Source organism: Papaver somniferum, chromosome 8, assembly GCF_003573695.1.
Source record: "Papaver somniferum cultivar HN1 chromosome 8, ASM357369v1, whole genome shotgun sequence".
Lineage (NCBI taxonomy): Eukaryota > Viridiplantae > Streptophyta > Magnoliopsida > Ranunculales > Papaveraceae > Papaver > Papaver somniferum.
In genome coordinates, this window is record NC_039365.1 from 167,014,648 (window position 1) to 167,033,391 (window position 18,744).

The following is an 18,744-nucleotide window of genomic DNA, read 5'->3' on the forward strand; positions in this document are numbered from 1 at the left end:
GGCGTGATTTCTCCCCACCCTTAATCTTGGATCTTTATTGGGATGGAGTAAAGTTGATCTCTTGGTCTACTACGCTACTTCGCGGTAGCTCGGTCCTTTGGTGCTCCTTGATCATCCATCGTTGGATTGGTCTGATGATGGGAACACGTGGATGTTAGATCCCCCTTGAGTGTTGGAACGTGGCATCATATCTCGATGTTCAGAGTCTGCATATCTTCCACGTATGGCTCCTTCGATACGTGGCGGATGATGATTTATATGTATACACCCTTCCTTATCCTTTCTATTTTAAAATGTGGAGATTATTGTTATTTATAACCGGCTCAAATGGAGACTATGACTTTTTATTAACATATGAACTATCAATATATACAATTTTTACAGTAGTAGGAACTCGATTCCTAGACATTGTAATTGCTAGTAGTAGTTAGGAATCACTAACCACTGAAGTAACCCATCAAAAAGGAATAATAAGTTTTGATCCAGGAGTCTTCAAGAGAGAGGCCGGTGAAGGCATAAACTACGAAAGGAGAAAAGCACCTCAACTCAATCAAGATGGGTTGATTACCAAAAAGGAAAAGAGAAAGAACATTATTGCATCACCATCTCAAAAAGTACGAGGGACCGATACAAGTGATCCTGTCTCCACATGTCAGCTTTATATGTCACGTGTTAAAAGCTGGCCCCATTCTTTGAAAATTTTAAGACCGTCACTTGTCATTTCCACGACGATTAAATTAAAATAATCTGGGAAAAAATATAAAATAAACAAAAACAAAAGGAAAAGCTCGAAAAGCTGTGTTCAAATCGTATTAGTGGAATAACTAACTTTGTTCACATTGTGAATTTGTGAACCAAACATCTTTCCTTTTGGCCGGTTTGGTTTTAGATTGTGAAGATACCCCAGCCGTTCAACCTGGTCTCTTTTGCGTAGTAGTGGTAAAACATGCTATTGATACTACTCAGCGTGGTCGCGTAGGGAAAATATGCACATGAAAATGAACATAAAAAAGCAATATATAACACAACAAAATTTTTATTTATTCGGCCATAAAATCCATATGGCTCAGCCTGGGAATACTTTTTACCATGGTAGTGGGATCGACGTCCATTTATCTTTAGCTGGCCAAATTATTTCCAAAGGAAAAAAAGCATGTGTTGGAACAATTATCGATTTCACACCTGCAAAACAGAGATTAAGATACAAAACAAAGTTACGGCTGATTCACGATCAGGTCGCTCTCTTTATGACGTTTCGTGGCTCTGCCTTGAATTTTGTGCAAGCAGTTCTTTTCCGTCACAACGCCCCCAGGATAAAACAGCCGAGAAAAACTCTCTTTCGACCTCTCAAGCACACAATGAGAAATCGATCACTTTTACTCTCTCTATTCTTGCTCAGTATTTTTGGTCTCTTGATTCTCAGAAAAACAATAGTGTAAAAACTTGTTTTTTTTTTCTTTCTGTTCTCAAAACTGTTTTTATAAACAGGCAATCAATGCAGATTAATGGAGAATAAATTGGATTAATTGCTGCAATTAAAATTTCATTCGAAACAATCAAAAAACGGGCAAATAAATCATGCCATAATTAGCGCATTTAAAATATAATTAAGTGCAGTAAAAAAAAACAGTTTGAAAAAATCTTAAAAATACTGAACTAGTAAGGGCAGGGATTCGATCCTGAGACCTAACCTTCCAGGCCCAAAATACTTAATTACTGGGTCAAACTCGAATTATTGATATAAATGTATAAAAGAATTATTGTAAAATATATATCCCAACAGCATGTTTGACTAAATAAAATGACTGCTAATAAATTACACGGAAAAGATTCAGGGGTAAATCTTGATCTTACGGGCGTATGGGTATTGAAAGAAAGCTGCCAAAATTCTGTTAAACCAGTAGTCTGATAAGTTAAAAATAGAATTCATGAAAACGACGGCCAATCATAACCAATCATTTGTTGTTTAAGGACGATATATAATTAAATATGGGATCTTCCATCTTACGCGCAGAAAGAAGAGTGCTAGCAGCTACCGAGAGATAGATTAAGATATTTGAATGTGAAGACAACGAGAATCTGAGTTAGGAGGAGGGAAAGAGAAAAGATAAAGAGATCTATGGGTAGGCTGCCACCCTCTCAGTTTCCTTTAATTCCTTTCTTCTCTTTTTGTCTAGCTCTACTTATATACTTGGAATAATTATCATCTTCTGATCCAATCCCTTTCTCTCCAGATCAGTTTTTCGACCTTCTTCGATCCCACCAAAATTAAGGTAGACCTCTCCATCTCTCATGAAGTTCTAGCAGCTTATGTTTTGTCACTACTTCATATATCTTCCATATCATTTCATTCTCTAGATATATATGTTCATCAGTTTCATTTATGCTCGCTCTAGTTTCTTTATTTGTATAGTTGTATTTCAGAACTATACGTACCTGGTTTAATTAACTGTTAACTGCAGGTGTTTGTACATTAATTACTTGTGGAGAGTGCTGTGCCGTATTGCTGACGATCCTTAATCTATAAGGGGTTGAGTTTTTCATAATCAGCCTCGGACGTGTTTTCCAAGCATAGCATTCCCTCAGTATATACGTACATATACAGAAGAAGGTCTAAATTGATCAAGAAACGCGCGCAAATAATTAAATGGCACCTGTAGCATTGCCTCCTGGTTTTAGATTTCACCCAACAGACGAGGAACTCGTTGCTTATTATCTAAAAAGAAAGATTAATGGGCGGAAAATCGAATTAGAAATCATCCCTGAAGTCGATCTCTACAAATGTGAGCCATGGGAATTGCCAGGTACATTTTACTAGCTTCATTTACTAATTTCATGCATCTTCTTCGACCTCTTTTTTAAACTTCAAAGTTCAAACTGTATACGTAAGTTACAGAAACTGATAATAGTAAGGCGTGCGAACAAGGGTTTAACACAACTTAAGCACTGACGGACTTACAGCTGGGCTAAAGAAGGCTTTGGCCCGGGTAGTCCTCCCAGTCCACAAACCAAAAAAAAAATAAATTCTACTCCACCAAAGCTTCTAGCCGGACCTTACAAGGAAATTTAGCCTTCCTGGATCTGTTCTTGAACTTAAGTATATTTTAACATCATAATTGGATGATGAGAAAATGTATAGTTGTCTATATTATATGATTCCTTCAAAGGTTGTATATGGGTGTACTTTCACTTACTTTGAAGGCAATTAAGTGCAAGCATAATTAATTTTGATATATATTTGACTCAAAAGCTAGTTTTAGTCCTTAATTGAAAGTTGTTAACAATGTGATCAGAACTTAATAAAACCTCTAACTAAAGCGCCATTTGATCCTTCTATTTCTATATATTTCCTTTCTCCTCTCTTCTTGTGTTAGATACTACATTGCTTTCTTTATTTCCCTTTAGAAATTCTGTTTTGATTAGCAAGCGATTTCTTTTACGTTAGATCTAGCTGTTTCATCATCCTTAAGATTCACGTTGCCGATTATCTAATTATTCTAGAATCTTATAAAGCTTCTAATATGAAAAGCAACAAAAGATGGAGGGTTACATAGTGTTCCAAAGATTTGTTCTATATACATATGATCTATCTATATGCTTACTAGCTAGCTTTTCAGCTTTTTTTTCTAGGTTCTAAGATTTTGTCCGCAGTACACTGTATATATGTATGATTCATTTGAGTAAAACAGTAAAATATTATTTTCCTAGCTTGGAAAGAAAACACACATTATACTGTTATTAAAAGACTAAATTGCATCAAATTATCAAAAGTAACCCGAGACTCCAATAATGACTTGATTACCTCAACCTAAACGTTGTTACCTAGTAAGGAATACTTGTTCATGATCCTTAACCGCACTGTATTTTTTCTTCGGTTGTTACAGAGAAGTCCTTCTTGCCAAGCAAAGATCTGGAGTGGTACTTTTTCAGCCCACGAGATCGGAAGTACCCTAATGGGTCCCGAACTAACAGAGCAACTCAGTCTGGTTATTGGAAAGCCACCGGTAAGGATCGGAAAGTTAATTCCAAAACGCGTGCGGTGGGGATGAAGAAAACCTTAGTCTATTATAGAGGACGGGCACCTCATGGTACCAGGACTGATTGGGTTATGCATGAATATCGACTCGACGAGGCAGAATGTGAAACTGCTTCGGGGTTACAGGTACTCTTTCTTTCTCTCTCTCTCTCTCTCTCTCTCTCTCTCTCTCTCTCTCTCTCTCTCAATAGCAACTATATACTGTCACTGCTACACTACTAATATTTCACTGAATATATCAGGATGCATACGCATTGTGTCGTATATTTAAGAAGAGTGCATTAGGACCTAAAACAGGGGAGCAACACACTATTTCTCGAACTGCCAACCCTAATTACCAACAATGGCCATCTAACCATCATCATCAGCATGCTTGTTCATCTACCATCGATTTGTCCTCAGCTGGAAGAGTTACAGATTTCGACAGCTCTGGTTATCCATTTCCATCAGAAACATGCTCACAAAATGTCGTTCAAGGAACATCATCATCGTCATTCGATTTTAATGGCTCATCTAGAGATGGGAAATGGATGCAGTATTTGGGAGACGAGACATTTGGAGCCACAACGCCAGCATTTCCTAGCCATGGACAAATGCCCTATATTCCATCAAAGGTATAAGCTCCATTCAAGAATCAAGTTTATCAATTATTGTATTCCATCTTAACTTTATTTTATGTATTCTCACACGTCAGTTTGATAGCGGCATGCATGGATTACGTATAACCATAGGATACTGAATTGGGTTTTGCAGGTTGATATAGCATTAGAGTGCGCAAGGTTGCAGCATAGACTATCACTGCCTCCATTGGAAGTCGATGACTTCCCTGAATTCGACTTCACAGACACAAAAGAGCACCACCAACAACAACAACCCATGGCTAGGCAAAACACCAATGGACCAGATATCTTACAAGAAATACTTTCAGTTGCTAGTGCCTCTCAACAATTGATAAACGGACCTAATAGTTATCAGGAAACATGGGCGGGAAATTATTCCAGTTACTTGGATGAGTTTGTTATGGATTTACCCGAAGTAGGACAAATAGATGATCAAGATCATTGCTTAGTCGGTAATTTAAGTTCTTGGGGCGGAGGAGAACACGCAAGATTTATCGATATCAATGATTTAGAGGAAGAATTCAAGACTGACAGTAGGATGGTGGAAAATCTGAGAGGGGTTGGAATGTCATCCAAAGATCTCGAGAAGGTACGACTAAAATGCCTTGAAAACTCTTTAAATCACCCTCCATTCATACTTTGGTTTCTTAGACGTACAAAATCTATAAGTATAATTATTCATGTATTAATGTTTTGATGATCTATCAGACAATGCTGCAAGAACACAAGATGGTTCCCATTGAAAATGTCTCCAGTTTCCACAGAGGAGAGGGAGAAGCCATGAGAGGTTAGTTTCTTTACTATACCTCTCTTTTTTCTTCGTAATTTTTTTTTTAGGTCAACAGGACCGAATTAACTCAATTATATTGTTTTCAGGACTATATGGTAGTTTCTACAAAAATTAATTATTAACTTTGTTTTCCAGGAGATACTAATAACCAAAATGACATCTTCAACCAATTTAAGGAAGAGTACTCTAATGATTACTCAACTGGATTCGTTAATGATGACCCTGATGATAATAACGGAATCATTTCCGAAGGGGCAACTACGGATGAATCTTTGAGTATGCCAACTTTTGAAGTTTACGAGAAAATTGAATATAAGCAAGGAATGTACTTTGTTTCCAGTCACAAGGTAGCTGATACATTCTATCATCAGATGGAGCCCTCCAAGACTGTTACAGTTCATCTTAATCAGGTAACATCGCATAATTTCCCGATTATGAAACCTACTGCAAACATCACGACAAGAGTTAAAAACCGAAGTTCATCATCTAATTTTGGCGAGTCCAAGGTCATGGCGGGGTTAACCAAAAATATAGATGCTAAATCGACATGGACGTGCTCACATTTATTATCCATAACAATGAAAGTTGTCATCCATATAGTTGCACTTCTATTGACAAGTTGTATGTACGAAGAACATCAAGATCGTAATAATGCAACAATGAAAGATGAGTCATCAATCAGTGAGTGCAAAGTTGTGATCCAAAACAGAGATGATCATCCAGAATATTGCAGCAGTTTTCGACTGAGAAAGAAGATTATGCCACTAACAATTGGAAGTCATATTAATTCATGTAACGCTATTGATGACCAGAAGAGTGGTGTTTATGATGCTGACATTGGAGGAGAAGGATACATTTGAATTGTAACAAGAAATAGTCCTCTGCAACTGCTTTAGCTAACTTTGCATTAGGGTTTCATCACATAACATGTTTCCCTTGACAGTATACTAGCACTAAGGATTAATTTCGTCATATCTTTGTTACATTACATACATACAACTGTATTTATACACATTAGGAAAGGCACTTAGTATATATCCATCCCATCTCAAGATGAAGGATGTGATCTTAATGTATAACCTTCACTGTGATGCTTAATTGATTCTATATATATTAACAAAGACATAATTGAGTCCATAATTGAACTTCAATTCCGAATTCTTTGTATACAAGATTACAAGTGATTAAGCATTTTGCTATTATGTTCTCCCCGTTCTAGTTACGTGTTCACTAACGAAATTTCAACACCACCAAATAAAATTAGGTCAAAGTTCATATTCTTAAATTGTTTATTTAGGCTCAGATGAGACATGCTTGATGCTTCATACCTCGATCGTCTTCATTGTCGTCCTTCTCTGGTCGCTTCTAGTGGACTGTAATAAATTATCATTTTAATAAAAAAGAATACTAATTCTGTCGGTCATCGTGTATTATAATTTCATAAAATTACGTAGCATGTAACTTTACAGTCTACGACAACATACACTACCAATTAAACGTCATATGATCCCTATAAAGCATGTCATCAGAGCACCCCTCATCTAATAATGCTTTTCTTGCATAGCTGTTATTAAACAACCAAATCAAAGAGACGTAATAATAATATAATAATAAGAGGACAGTAAAATAATCCTCATTTTATATACTCGCTTCTTTTTGTTTTACCTAATAATGCATGTGAACTCCACCAGAACGAAGCAGGAAAGAAATTACTTGTAATTTTCTATTAATCTTCCCAGAAAGTATCCAGTTTTTGTCTATTTTAAACAAATGCAATGGTTGGTGGCGAACTAAGGACTTCAAAGACTTAACACAGTTCCCTACTCACTCTCAGGACTCATTTCCTCATCGCCATAACCAAATGAGTGAGTTCTATCAATCCTTTGATAGAATTTGTTCTTGATTCTTGTGCGATTGTGCCCGCGCCTGAATGAGTGAGCTCTACCGATCCTTTGCCAGAATACATTCTTGGGTTCCGCGACTAAGTTCTGTTAATTTGACCGTTCGGTAGAATTCATTCTTGGAGTTCCACCGGAGATACTCATCAGCGGGGTCAAAGTAGGGAAGCTGGTTTCTTACAAGACATGTTTGATTCAAACTACAGCTTATCAAGTAATTTCCGACTATTGCAATATTCTGTGTATATAAAGATAAACTAAAATATAGTTGAAGTTCATAAGCTACTCTAGGTTTGATGAAAAACTATATGATAGTAAACTGCCTTATTTCATATTAGACGCTAATGTACAAAACAAGTTAGACTTCGCCACTGCGGTCATATGTACAACCATGGATCTCAACCAGTTTAGATGCTTACCTACCCATGCTAAAAATTCAGTTCTTCTGCTTAACCCTCAGACTGTTGCACAGCTTTATAACTGGTTCAATAGACGAGAATAAACATCAGTTTTTCCTTATAAGAGAAAAATACCGCAGACAAGTCTCCATCAATACAATTAATGTAGTTCAGATTTATTAATTTCAGTCAGCAACATAAATGTGAATGAAAAGCTTTGCAGATAAACCCATTATATCTCCAAATCCTTTCCAAGGTCTAGCAGGTTGAGGTTTAGAGCAAGTGGTTTCAAACTTTACCTGGTTGCAGAATAATCTCCTAAACATGATAGACATCTTTATCTTATAAGATCGAAGTTAATATAGCGAAATTCCTTAGACATAACACATGTGAAGTTGTAGCTTATATGATCTCTGGCTCTTGCGGGTATCGCAGAACAATTAGAGAATTACGAATAAGGTGTGTCTTAAATTACTACCTTCTTTAGAGCTATCTATCTAATCCCAAACTGGCAACAGAAGTAATTTGACTTCATGTCACTGCTGTGAATGTAGAAGACGCCTCTATATCTTTGTTGAAGCTTTTTACCTGCCATCAAAGTACAGAGAAGTAAACAACTTGTAACTAATTGCATAAATAAGTGGAAACTAGCATATATCTTGCATATCATTGTTTGCAATTTGAAAATCAAGTGCATATAAAATAGATCTAACAGCATACACAACCGTATAAACCTCAACTTTTAACAGCTAAAACAAATCTGCTTCACATAAAGGTGTTGTAAGATGAAAATGCAGAGGCTGTACTACTTAGACATGAAATTTTTTAACAGAAAACTTATCCAAACAAACAAACGACAAGTTAAGGTTTATAAAGTACTTCACTAATCCACGTAATCTTATTTTCTCTTGAATGTTTTATAAGGCTGGAGCACTGGGTTGCAGTTAGGCACACCATGTTTCTGGGAAGAAGTCAGCATATTAATCCAACTAGGGGTTCTTGGAAGCATTTTAATCAGCTTCATACAGAAAAGATGCCGACATGGATCACGAGTTGGAGAGGAAGGAGCAGAAAAGCACCCCAGTGGCATGAGATTTGGCTTTGTTTACAAAGCTGCAGTAGTCTGTTCTGTTTTAGTAGCAGGAATTCACTTCTTGATGCTTTGGACGGTGTTAAATGGATACGAGGCCCTTTGCAAATCGAAAATCTCAGTTCTCTCTAAAGAAATTTTGTCAGAGATATCATGGCTAATCACATTGCTTCTGGTTTTGAATCTTCGAAACTCAAGGTCCTTGAAGCTACCATGGATTCTAAGAATCTGGTGGATTTCGAGCTTCATATTATCTGTTGTCCATACAACTCTATATACAAGTTACATTCATGCAAACCATATATCGCTGAGCATAGTATATTATGTCAACTTCATCGGCTTAATCGTCTCAACATACTTGGTAGGCATTTCAATTCAAGGAGCAACGGGCATCAGCTTCATCACCAATAGCACTACAGAGCCACTACTGAACAAAATTGAAAATCATTCAGATGGAAAGAGGGAAGAGGAATCACCTTATCAAAGTGCTACTCTTCTCCAACTCATCACTTTCTCCTGGCTTAATCCATTATTCAAAGTTGGGTACAAGAAACCGCTCGAACAAGAAGAAATCCCAGGCATTGACGTCAAGGACTCTGCCAAAGTCCTCTCCCATTCATTTAACAACAGTCCAAAACAAGTCAAGGAGGCAGAAAACACCAGCAGCGCATCCATTTACATGGCTATCTTCCTGTTGATCAGGAAAAAAGCAGCAATCAATGCATTTTTCGCAGCAATCCATGCTGCAGTGTCATATGTTGGTCCATACCTGATCAATGACTTTGTGGCATTTTTAAGTCAGAAGAAGAATGACAGCTTAAAGACGGGCTACATTATTGCATTAGCATTCATAAGTGCCAAAATGGTTGAAGTGACTGCACAAAGGCAATGGATTTTTGGGGCTCGCCAACTAGGTATGCGTCTGAAAGGAGCTCTGATATCCCAGATATATAAGAAGGGTCTTCATCTGTCGAGTCAGTCAAGGCAAAGCCACAATAGCGGAGGGATGATTAATCTGATGAGTGTAGATACAAAGAGAATCGCCGATTTCATATGGTACATGAACACAATCTGGATGCTGCCGATCCAAATTTCACTAGCCACCTATATCCTATATCTGAACTTAGGTCTTAGCGCATATGCAGGATTAGCCGCAACATTAATGGTGATGGTAGGCACCATACCTCTTCAAAGAATCCAGAAACGATTGCAGTCAAAGATCATGGAAGCGAAGGACGAAAGAATGAATGCTACATCAGAAATTCTTCGAAACATGAAAATTCTTAAACTTCAGGCCTGGGATATGAAGTACGTCCTAAAGCTTGAAAACTTGAGAAAAATCGAGTACAGCTGGTTATGGAAGTCGTTACAGTTACAAGCACTCTGGGGTTTTATCTTCTTGATATCCCCCACATTTGTCTCTGTAGTGACCTTTGGATCATGCATTTTACTGGGGATTCCACTAACAGCTGGGAAAGTCTTATCTGCATTGGCAACTTTCAGAATGTTACAAGATTCAATGTTCACTTTACCAGATTCACTCTCTTGTATTGCACAAGCTAAAGTTTCAGTAGATAGGATTGAATCATACCTCCAAGAAGATGAATTACAAGATGATGCAGTCATTTTTGTTCCAAAAGAGACATCAGAGGTAGAAATCGAGATTGAAAATGGGAAATTCAGTTGGGATGTAAAATCACATTGCCCAACCCTCGATGGAATACAAATAAAAGTTAAGAGAGGGATGAAAGTTGCAATTTGTGGGACTGTTGGGTCCGGGAAGTCAAGTTTACTCTCTTGCATACTTGGAGAAATCCCAAAGATTTTAGGAGAAGTGAAAGTTAGTGGGACAAAAGCATATGTTCCTCAGTCCCCATGGATATTAACTGGAAATGTAAGAGACAACATTCTCTTCGGGAATCCATATGATCAAGTCAAATATGAGAGAACAATAGGAGCATGTGCACTGTCGAAGGATTTAGAGCTCTTCCAGGCTGGAGACCTGACAGAGATAGGAGAAAGAGGAATAAATATGAGTGGAGGCCAGAAACAAAGGATACAACTTGCACGCGCTGCTTACCAAGATGCCGACATATATATTCTAGATGACCCATTCAGTGCCGTTGATGCTCATACAGGAAGTCAACTTTTTGAGGTCAGATTTTCTTCCTATCCAGAATAATGATCTAAACATGGATAGCATTTGTTGACTAGGCAGTACCATAGTTTCGGATCATTATGCGTTTCATAGTATGTATAACTTTGGTGCAGGAATGTCTGATGGGAATCCTGAAAGAGAAGACTATACTTTATGTAACCAACCAAGTAGAGTTTCTTCCGGCAGCTGACCTAATTCTGGTAAGAAAACTGCAAAATAACTTCCTAGATTCTCTTAAAATGAAATGGTCTTGTGGTCCTAGAATTGGGAAGTACAACATAACAACCTATTTTCATCCTCAACAGATGATGCAAGAAGGAAAAATCATACAAGCTGGAAGGTTCGAAGAACTTCTTGCACAGAATATAGGATTTGAATTGTTGGTTGGTGCACATAGCGAAGCCCTAGAATCAATCCTCAATGTCAAAAACTCAAGCAGAACACTAAAAAAGGTGCATGCTAAAGTTGAAAATGATATTCATAACACAACAAATAAACAGCTTCAAAATGGTAAAAAAGAGAATCTCTCACAAGAGATAATAGAGAAAGAAGGAAGATTGACTCAAAAAGAAGAGAGAGAAAAAGGAAGCATTGGCAAAGAAGTTTATTGGTCATACCTGACAATGGTGTGGGGCGGGGCATTGGTTCCATTGATTATCTTAGCTCAATTTAGTTTCGATGTGTTACAAATAGGGAGTAACTATTGGATAGCATGGGCTTCACCTGTTACAACGAATTCCAAGCCAGTTGTCAAGATGAACATCATGTTCCTCGTTTACTTACTAATCGCAGTAGGAAGTGCAATTTGTATATTGTCCCGCATGTTGCTAGTGGCAACAGCCGGCATCTTGACATCACAGAAACTCTTCATGACCATGCTACATAGTGTGTTTAGGGCGCCAATGTCTTTCTTCGATTCAACTCCAACTGGAAGAATTTTAAATCGAGTAAGTTAACAGATAAGCTTCTCCATTTTTGTGGCATAAATGTAAAAATATATTAATATCAGAAGTATCATATTGAAGTCACTAATCTCCTGAAACGGTAACCATGCATATAATGTGCTAAAAGAGATGGTAAGAATAAATAAGTGATTCTTCCTTAGACTAATACAGCTTAGGAATCATCTTTTCTCCTTTTTTCTGCCATAAGTTTTATCTACATCGTATACACAGGAAGGTCAGAGTACTGATAGTGTGGGCCTCTTGTCATCTAACAAACAGGTGTCTACAGACCAAAGTGTGCTGGACTTGGAATTAGCAAAGAGGGTAGGTTTTTGTGCTTTCTCGATCATTCAACTTCTGGGGACTGTCGCAGTCATGTCCCAGGTAGCGTGGCAAGTATTTGCCATCTTCATCCCGGTGACAGGGATATGCATATGGTACCAAGTAAGACTTACTCTCAAGTTAGTATGTTAACTTCACCAGAAGAAACCCCACTTTCTTTTTTAGTTTTAAAAAATTGAGGGCAACGAAATATTTCTCTGAATAGTATCTCATCCTGTAAAAATGGCTCACTCAACCCATTTAACAACGGAAAAAATACACAGATGAAGTTAGGATTTATATAAGCTAGATAAATTAGATTATAAATCTCAGTATTGAATCCCTACTACAGAAATACTACACACCAACTGCCAGAGAACTGGCACGCTTATCCGGGATTCAACAAGCTCCAATCCTCCATCACTTTGCAGAATCACTTGCAGGAGTTGCAATAATCAGGGCATACAACCAAGAGAGCCGCTTCGTGGAAATGAACCTCGGACTCATCGATAACGAATCAAGGCCATGGTTCCACAACGTAGCAGCCATGGAATGGCTCTCCTTTAGACTGAACATATTGTCAAATCTGGTGTTTGCATTCTCACTAGTGATACTTGTGAGCCTTCCTGAAGGGATTCTCAACCCAAGTAAGTTAATGACCATATCTATTGTTCTCATAACAGTTTATGAATTATCGACATTATACCAGTATTTACTGTTCTCGTAATAGTAATTTCGCTTATAACAGAACCCTCTGTTGGACAATCTTCATAGTAAGTTACTTTGTCTTTAACTATGTATTAGCTATAAATATTAAAGAAGGAAAAGAAAGAAAGAAAAGAGACTAAATGAGAGAGCTGATTAAAAATTGAGGGACTTCACAGGTATTGCAGGGGTAGCAGTGACATATGGACTGAATCTGAATATACTTCAAGCAAATGTTATATGGAACTTATGCAACGCAGAGAATAAAATGATCTCAGTAGAAAGGATTTTACAGTATTCAAAACTTACTAGTGAAGCCCCTTTGGTGATTGAAGACAGTAGACCTCCAAGCAACTGGCCTGAGTTTGGAAAAATTTGCTTCAGAAACCTGGAGGTGAATCCACTCAAATAATTATTCAATCATCTTTGAAAAACAATGGTTTTAATTAATAGGAGATGAGAGTAAAGATAATCTAATGCTTGTACTAGGGCATTTTTTTAATCTCTCTTAACAGGTTCGTTATGCTGAACATCTTCCATCTATCCTCAAAAACATCAACTGCACAATTCCGGGAAGAAAGAAAGTTGGTGTTGTAGGAAGGACAGGAAGCGGTAAATCGACTCTAATACAGGCTCTCTTTCGGACAGTAGAACCTAGAGATGGATGCATTTTAATCGATGACATTAATATTTGCAAGATTGGCCTGCATGACTTGAGATCCAGGCTGAGCATTATACCTCAAGACCCAACAATGTTTGAGGGAACAGTCAGACGAAACCTCGACCCATTAGAACAATTCTCCGACAAAGAAATATGGGAGGTTAGTTTTTAATCATATCAAATGCAAATCAATCGTCAAGGATAATACTTATCTATCACGAAAGCTACTGATGAATAGCTCAAATTCTTCCAGGCTTTGCATAAATGTCAACTAGGTGATCTAGTACGTGCTAAGGAAGAGAAGCTGGATTCACCAGGTCAGACTAATAACTATTATCTAAGAACTAAGATTTCTTTCTAAAGTTTGGTTACTAACCAAACAGGGTTTACAGTGGTTGATAATGGAGAAAACTGGAGCGTGGGTCAGAGGCAGTTATTCTGTCTTGGAAGGGCATTATTGAAGAAAAGTAGCATTCTTATTCTAGATGAAGCAACCGCGTCTATTGATTCAGCTACAGATGGAATTTTACAAAAGATCATCAGCCAGGAGTTTGAAAACCGTACTGTTGTCACCATAGCTCACAGAATACACACAATCATAGACAGTGATCTTGTTCTCGTCCTTAGTGAAGGTAAAGCAACAATAATAAGTACAGTGTAAGCTTATACCAGTTTAATGACTAAAAATGAAATTACATTCTGTGGAGCAGGAAGGATAGCCGAATATGACACGCCAGCTAAGCTACTGGAATGCGAGGATTCATTCTTCTCAAAGCTTATAAAGGAGTACTCAATGAGATCCAAAGGTTCCTCAACAGCTTAGAGGATATATAAGTTGTGGACAGGCCTAACTTTTCAAATAAAATTCTCCTAAGTGAAACGAATCAATAACTTCCCTGTAATGCGAAGAATGCTGCTCATAATTCTAGTCATGTTACTGAAGAAGACCATAATTATCAATTAAAATGCTTCAATCTGTTCCATAGAGAGAACTTACATCCAAAAACTAACAAAATATTCTCGTCTCAATCAAGCAAGCAATAACAATAACAATACCACTACCACTAGTAACTGTAGAAGATCGGATTCAGTTCATGAGCATAATTGTTTCTCTCAGATTTTCAGCAAGATTCTAAGAGGGATTTTAACAAACACATTTTAGGGCATCGAAATATCCAACCAAAATTTAAGACAAAAACTTCAATAAATAATCACTAATCATTCGCAGATTGTATTGTAATCAATTTACACACTCTAATCAGAAACTTGAACTCAAAGAGTGGCGGGAAAGTTTTGTACCTCTAATAAAGGAAATTCATGCGAAACAGGAGATTTCCAAAATGAGTAATTGTATTTGGTTCGGGTTTGGAAGAGAATTTATTTCATAGCCTTGGTCAAACAATGATGGAGCTCAGTGAAGGAGAATCTGAGTCAACATTTGAGTTAATTGAAAGTAACAGTGAAACTGAAATCCTTGTTAAATTACTTTCCAATGGCAAGTATAAGGCTATAGAGTTTGTCAGATTGTTAAACAAACCCCTAAATAGTAGTTTCTTTCTATGACTTTCACATATCACTCTTTTCAACTGGATTCCGAGCCCCTCTCAACTGATTCTGTATCCTTTTCACTACCAGTCTTCACAACAGCAGCCGCAACAACTTCACCTGAATCGTCCTCCGATTTATCGAAACTTGTTGAGAAGAGTGATCATGCAAAAGTTAAAGTAAGATGAACTATTAAGGGTTTTGTAAGCATTACCTACACCTTCTTTCAGGTCAAAAGCAGTTGATGTGAACAAAATTAAAGGATGTGACCGGAAGCGTACAAAAGGGTCATAAGGAAAGATTACATTTTGCAACAAAAGGTTAAAACATATGAAAACGTTTGTCATTAAACTGAAAGAGCATGAAATAAATCCTATCACTTTAGGCAAATCACATGAACTCTCCGCTCATGAAAGAGAACACAAGGACAAAATTCGGGTCACTTTTGGCAAAGAAATAACACGGATCGAAATCATAAAGAAACTGTGTGGTTAAAATAAAACTTACAGGAGTAGTGAAGCCCTTTGGTGATTGAAGAACGTAGACCTCAAAGCAACTGGCCTAAGTTGGGAAAAACTCGCTTCAGAAACCTGGAGGGTGAAGTCCACTAAAATAAATTATCCAATCATGTTTGGAAAACAATGGTTTGATTCAATATGAGATGACAGTAAAGGTGATCTAATACTTGTACTAAGACGATTGTTCTATCCTCAAAAACATAAACTGCACAATTCCAGGAAGAAAGAAAATTGGTGTCGTAGGAAGGACAGGAAGCGGTAAATAGACTCTCATACAGACTCTCTTTCATACAGTAGAACCTAGAGATGGATGCATCTAAATCAATGACATTAATATTTGCAACATTGGTCTACATGACTTGAGATCCAGGCTTAGCATCATATCTCAAGACCCAACAATGTTTGAGGGAAGATTCACAGGAAACCTCGACCCATTAGAACAATTCTCCGACAAAGAAATATGGGAGGTCAGTTTTTAATCATATCAAATACAAATCAATCATCAAAGATAATACTTATATATTATGAAAGTTACTGATGAATAACTCAAATTCTTCCAGGCTCTGCATAAATGTCAACTAGGTGATCTAGTACGCGCTAAGGAAGAGAAGTTGGATTCACCAGGTAAGACTAATAACTATCATCTAAGAACTAAGATTTCTTTCTAAAGTTTGGTTACTAACAAAACGGGTTTGGTTACTAACAAAACAGGGTTTAAGTGGTTGACAATGGAGAAAATTAGAGCGTGGGACAGAGGAAGTTATTCTGTCATGGAAGAAAACTGGAGCGTGGGACAGAGGCAGTTACTCTGTCATGGAAGGACATTATTGAAGAAAAGTACCATTCTTATTCTAGATGAAGCAACCGCGTCTGTTGATTCAGCTACAGAGTACAGATGGAATTTTACAAAAGATCATCAGCCAGGAGTTTGATAATCGTACTGTTGTCACTATAACTCACAGAATACACACAATCATAGAAGGTAAAGCAACAATAATAAGTACATTATAAGCTTATACCAGTTTAATGACCAAAAAAGAAATTACATTCTGTGGAGCAGGAAGGGTAGCCGTAGCCGAATATGACACGCTAGTTAAGCTACTGGAACGCGAGGATTCATTCTTCTCAAAGCTTAGGGAATATATAAATTGTGGAACAGACCTTATTTCAAATAAAATTTCTCCTGTAAAATCTATTAATAACTGCCGTAATGGCTAATGCAGAGAATGTTGCTCATTTTACCGAAGAAGACCATAATCATCAATCAAAATGCTTCAATCTCTAGATTCCATAAAGAAAATTCATATCCAAAAAGCTATAAGATATTCTCATCTCAATCAAGCAAGCAAAAACAATAGCACTAGCCCTACTATCTAGTAACTGTAGAAGATCCGATTCAGTTCATGAGCATAGTTCATTTTTCTCAGATTTTCAATAAGATTCGAAGAGAGATTTCAACAAACACATTTAGGGCATCCAGCCAAAATTTAAAACAAAAGCTTTCATTAATAATTAATAATCATTCTTAGATTGGTATTGTAGATTGTATTGTAGTTCAATTTACACAATCTAATCAGAAATTTGAATTCAAAAGAGAAGGAATTCACAATGTGGCAGGAAAGTTTTTGTACCTCTAATGAAGAAATTCATACGAGACAGGAGATTTCCAAAGAGAGCAACAGTTTTTGTTTGGACCTCCGTTTAGGAGAATCTGTGCTGACTTCTGAGTTTAAATTTTTCCCTTTCTTTTTTTGGGTAGGGTTGGGTTGGGTGGTTTGAACTTTGAAGAACTCGACCAGCCTTTTGAAAGTGGAATACCTAGAAAATGAGTAAATTTTTTGCTACATGATAGTAGTAGTAATAATAAAGTAACATTGTTTATTTATTTTTTTGAAACTTTTTTTTTTTTTTTTGAAAAGGAGATTTTTATTTAAAGGCTCGAATATTCAAGGGTTACACATTTTAGGAATGTAGCATTCCCTATCTTTATAATCGGGTGAATAAAACAATAGCATAACTAATTCCCAGTTATAAGCATTAACTTTTCACCGTCTTGTTCGATTATACCTTATCCCCTTGGCAGTCTGGATGTCGTTGCGAACTTTGATTCCTGTTTCCTGCATAGTTTCGTTACAATCTTGAGTATTTCTAGATTCAGGTGTCTGAATCCATAGTTGGTGTAGACCACAACAGTTACAGCTAGCCAAATAGTTATTGATGGAGTGATGGAGGTAGATCCGGAGTTTGAAGGTTATAAAACCTTCTTCAATGACTATCCACAAGAATAGCCTAAATTTTGAAGGATACTTCAAAGTCGGGACAATGAAGTGATCCCTTGGTGTTGCTAATGATTTTACAGCCGAGAGTTTGGCGGATTGGTAGCTGTTGGTGTTGCGGTGTAGTGTATGGCTCTTGTCCCCGCCTCTATGAGCACCTTCTGTCGTTGTTGATGTGAAACTTGCGTACTTCGATCATGTTGATGATGATTCGCGGAACCTAAGTTATCCTTAGTACTATTAATAATCTTAACTAAAATCTTAGGAAATGAAAACACAAAAACAAGTAGAAGTTCACAATTACGGTAATTTTCAGATTCGTTGGCAAAGTTGCGACTAATATCTTTGTTCCCTGATTTCAGCTTTTTATGAGTGGATAGGAATTGTTGTTGTTGATGATGTGGCGGAGCTGAGTTGTTGGTGGTGCATCGTATTAGCCGAGAGTAACCAAAACCTGCAGAGTGATCATAAGACAGGGCATGGTAGAGACCGTAACCTGAGACTAGATCTAAAATACAACTGACAGATGGTGCCATCGCACACTTATTTATATACACAGATGAAATTGATTATTTTTTCCATTCTCCCCGCCTTCCGTTGTAGAAATAAATTTTACTGGGCGTGGGCAAAGAGATTTCATCAAATTACTTTTAGCTGCAGTCATTATCTTAATGGGACCACGTGATGATCCAATTTGTGTCCTACATCCTTATGTGCAAAAGTTTCTACATGTCGTCCGAACGGACCCTTATCTTTTCCATTGTCAGAAACAACATCAGACAGG

The 18,744-nt window shown here is 37.2% G+C and overlaps 2 protein-coding genes and 3 long non-coding RNA genes across 5 annotated transcripts; 2 read left to right on the forward strand and 3 right to left on the reverse strand.

The window, feature by feature from the left end:
- The first annotated feature begins 2,228 nt into the window (after nt 1–2,228).
- LOC113303872 (NAC domain-containing protein 86-like) lies at nt 2,229–6,573 on the forward strand. The gene is made up of 7 exons (XM_026552955.1): nt 2,229–2,273; nt 2,463–2,804; nt 3,885–4,162; nt 4,279–4,650; nt 4,790–5,245; nt 5,365–5,443; nt 5,582–6,573. Exons 2-7 carry the CDS (start codon nt 2,648–2,650, stop codon nt 6,304–6,306), a joined length of 2,067 nt encoding a protein of 688 aa, XP_026408740.1. The 5' UTR covers nt 2,229–2,273; nt 2,463–2,647; the 3' UTR covers nt 6,307–6,573.
- Nucleotides 6,574–6,901: 328 nt separating this feature from the next.
- LOC113303871 (putative ABC transporter C family member 15) lies at nt 6,902–14,595 on the forward strand. The gene is made up of 11 exons (XM_026552954.1): nt 6,902–7,558; nt 8,667–10,987; nt 11,104–11,190; nt 11,296–11,937; nt 12,214–12,378; nt 12,608–12,902; nt 13,140–13,354; nt 13,476–13,781; nt 13,875–13,938; nt 14,014–14,253; nt 14,332–14,595. Exons 1-11 carry the CDS (start codon nt 7,531–7,533, stop codon nt 14,442–14,444), a joined length of 4,476 nt encoding a protein of 1,491 aa, XP_026408739.1. The 5' UTR covers nt 6,902–7,530; the 3' UTR covers nt 14,445–14,595.
- On the reverse strand, nt 7,654–9,957 carry LOC113303873. The gene is made up of 4 exons (XR_003337832.1): nt 9,602–9,957; nt 9,309–9,523; nt 8,221–8,330; nt 7,654–7,824 (listed from the first exon to the last, which is right to left on the reverse strand). It is a non-coding gene; the product is annotated as an uncharacterized LOC113303873 (long non-coding RNA).
- On the reverse strand, nt 10,698–11,727 carry LOC113303875. The gene is made up of 3 exons (XR_003337834.1): nt 11,608–11,727; nt 10,913–11,121; nt 10,698–10,834 (listed from the first exon to the last, which is right to left on the reverse strand). It is a non-coding gene; the product is annotated as an uncharacterized LOC113303875 (long non-coding RNA).
- LOC113303874 lies at nt 11,784–17,448 on the reverse strand. The gene is made up of 4 exons (XR_003337833.1): nt 17,316–17,448; nt 15,674–15,756; nt 13,270–13,348; nt 11,784–11,917 (listed from the first exon to the last, which is right to left on the reverse strand). It is a non-coding gene; the product is annotated as an uncharacterized LOC113303874 (long non-coding RNA).
- Between the last annotated feature and the right edge of the window lie 1,296 nt (nt 17,449–18,744).

Bases quoted from the DNA above. Each gene is read 5' to 3' on its own strand.
- LOC113303871 (XM_026552954.1), top strand. From the start codon at position 7,531: ATGTTTGATTCAAACTACAGCTTATCAA. The intron at 13,782-13,874 runs GTTAGTTTTTAA...AAATTCTTCCAG, and splicing joins CCGACAAAGAAATATGGGAG to GCTTTGCATAAATGTCAACT. The intron at 14,254-14,331 runs GTAAAGCAACAA...TCTGTGGAGCAG, and splicing joins TGTTCTCGTCCTTAGTGAAG to GAAGGATAGCCGAATATGAC.
- LOC113303872 (XM_026552955.1), top strand. From the start codon at position 2,648: ATGGCACCTGTAGCATTGCCTCCTGGTTTTAGATTTCACCCAACAGAC. The intron at 4,651-4,789 runs GTATAAGCTCCA...TGGGTTTTGCAG, and splicing joins TGCCCTATATTCCATCAAAG to GTTGATATAGCATTAGAGTG. The intron at 5,444-5,581 runs GTTAGTTTCTTT...TTTGTTTTCCAG, and splicing joins AGAGGGAGAAGCCATGAGAG to GAGATACTAATAACCAAAAT.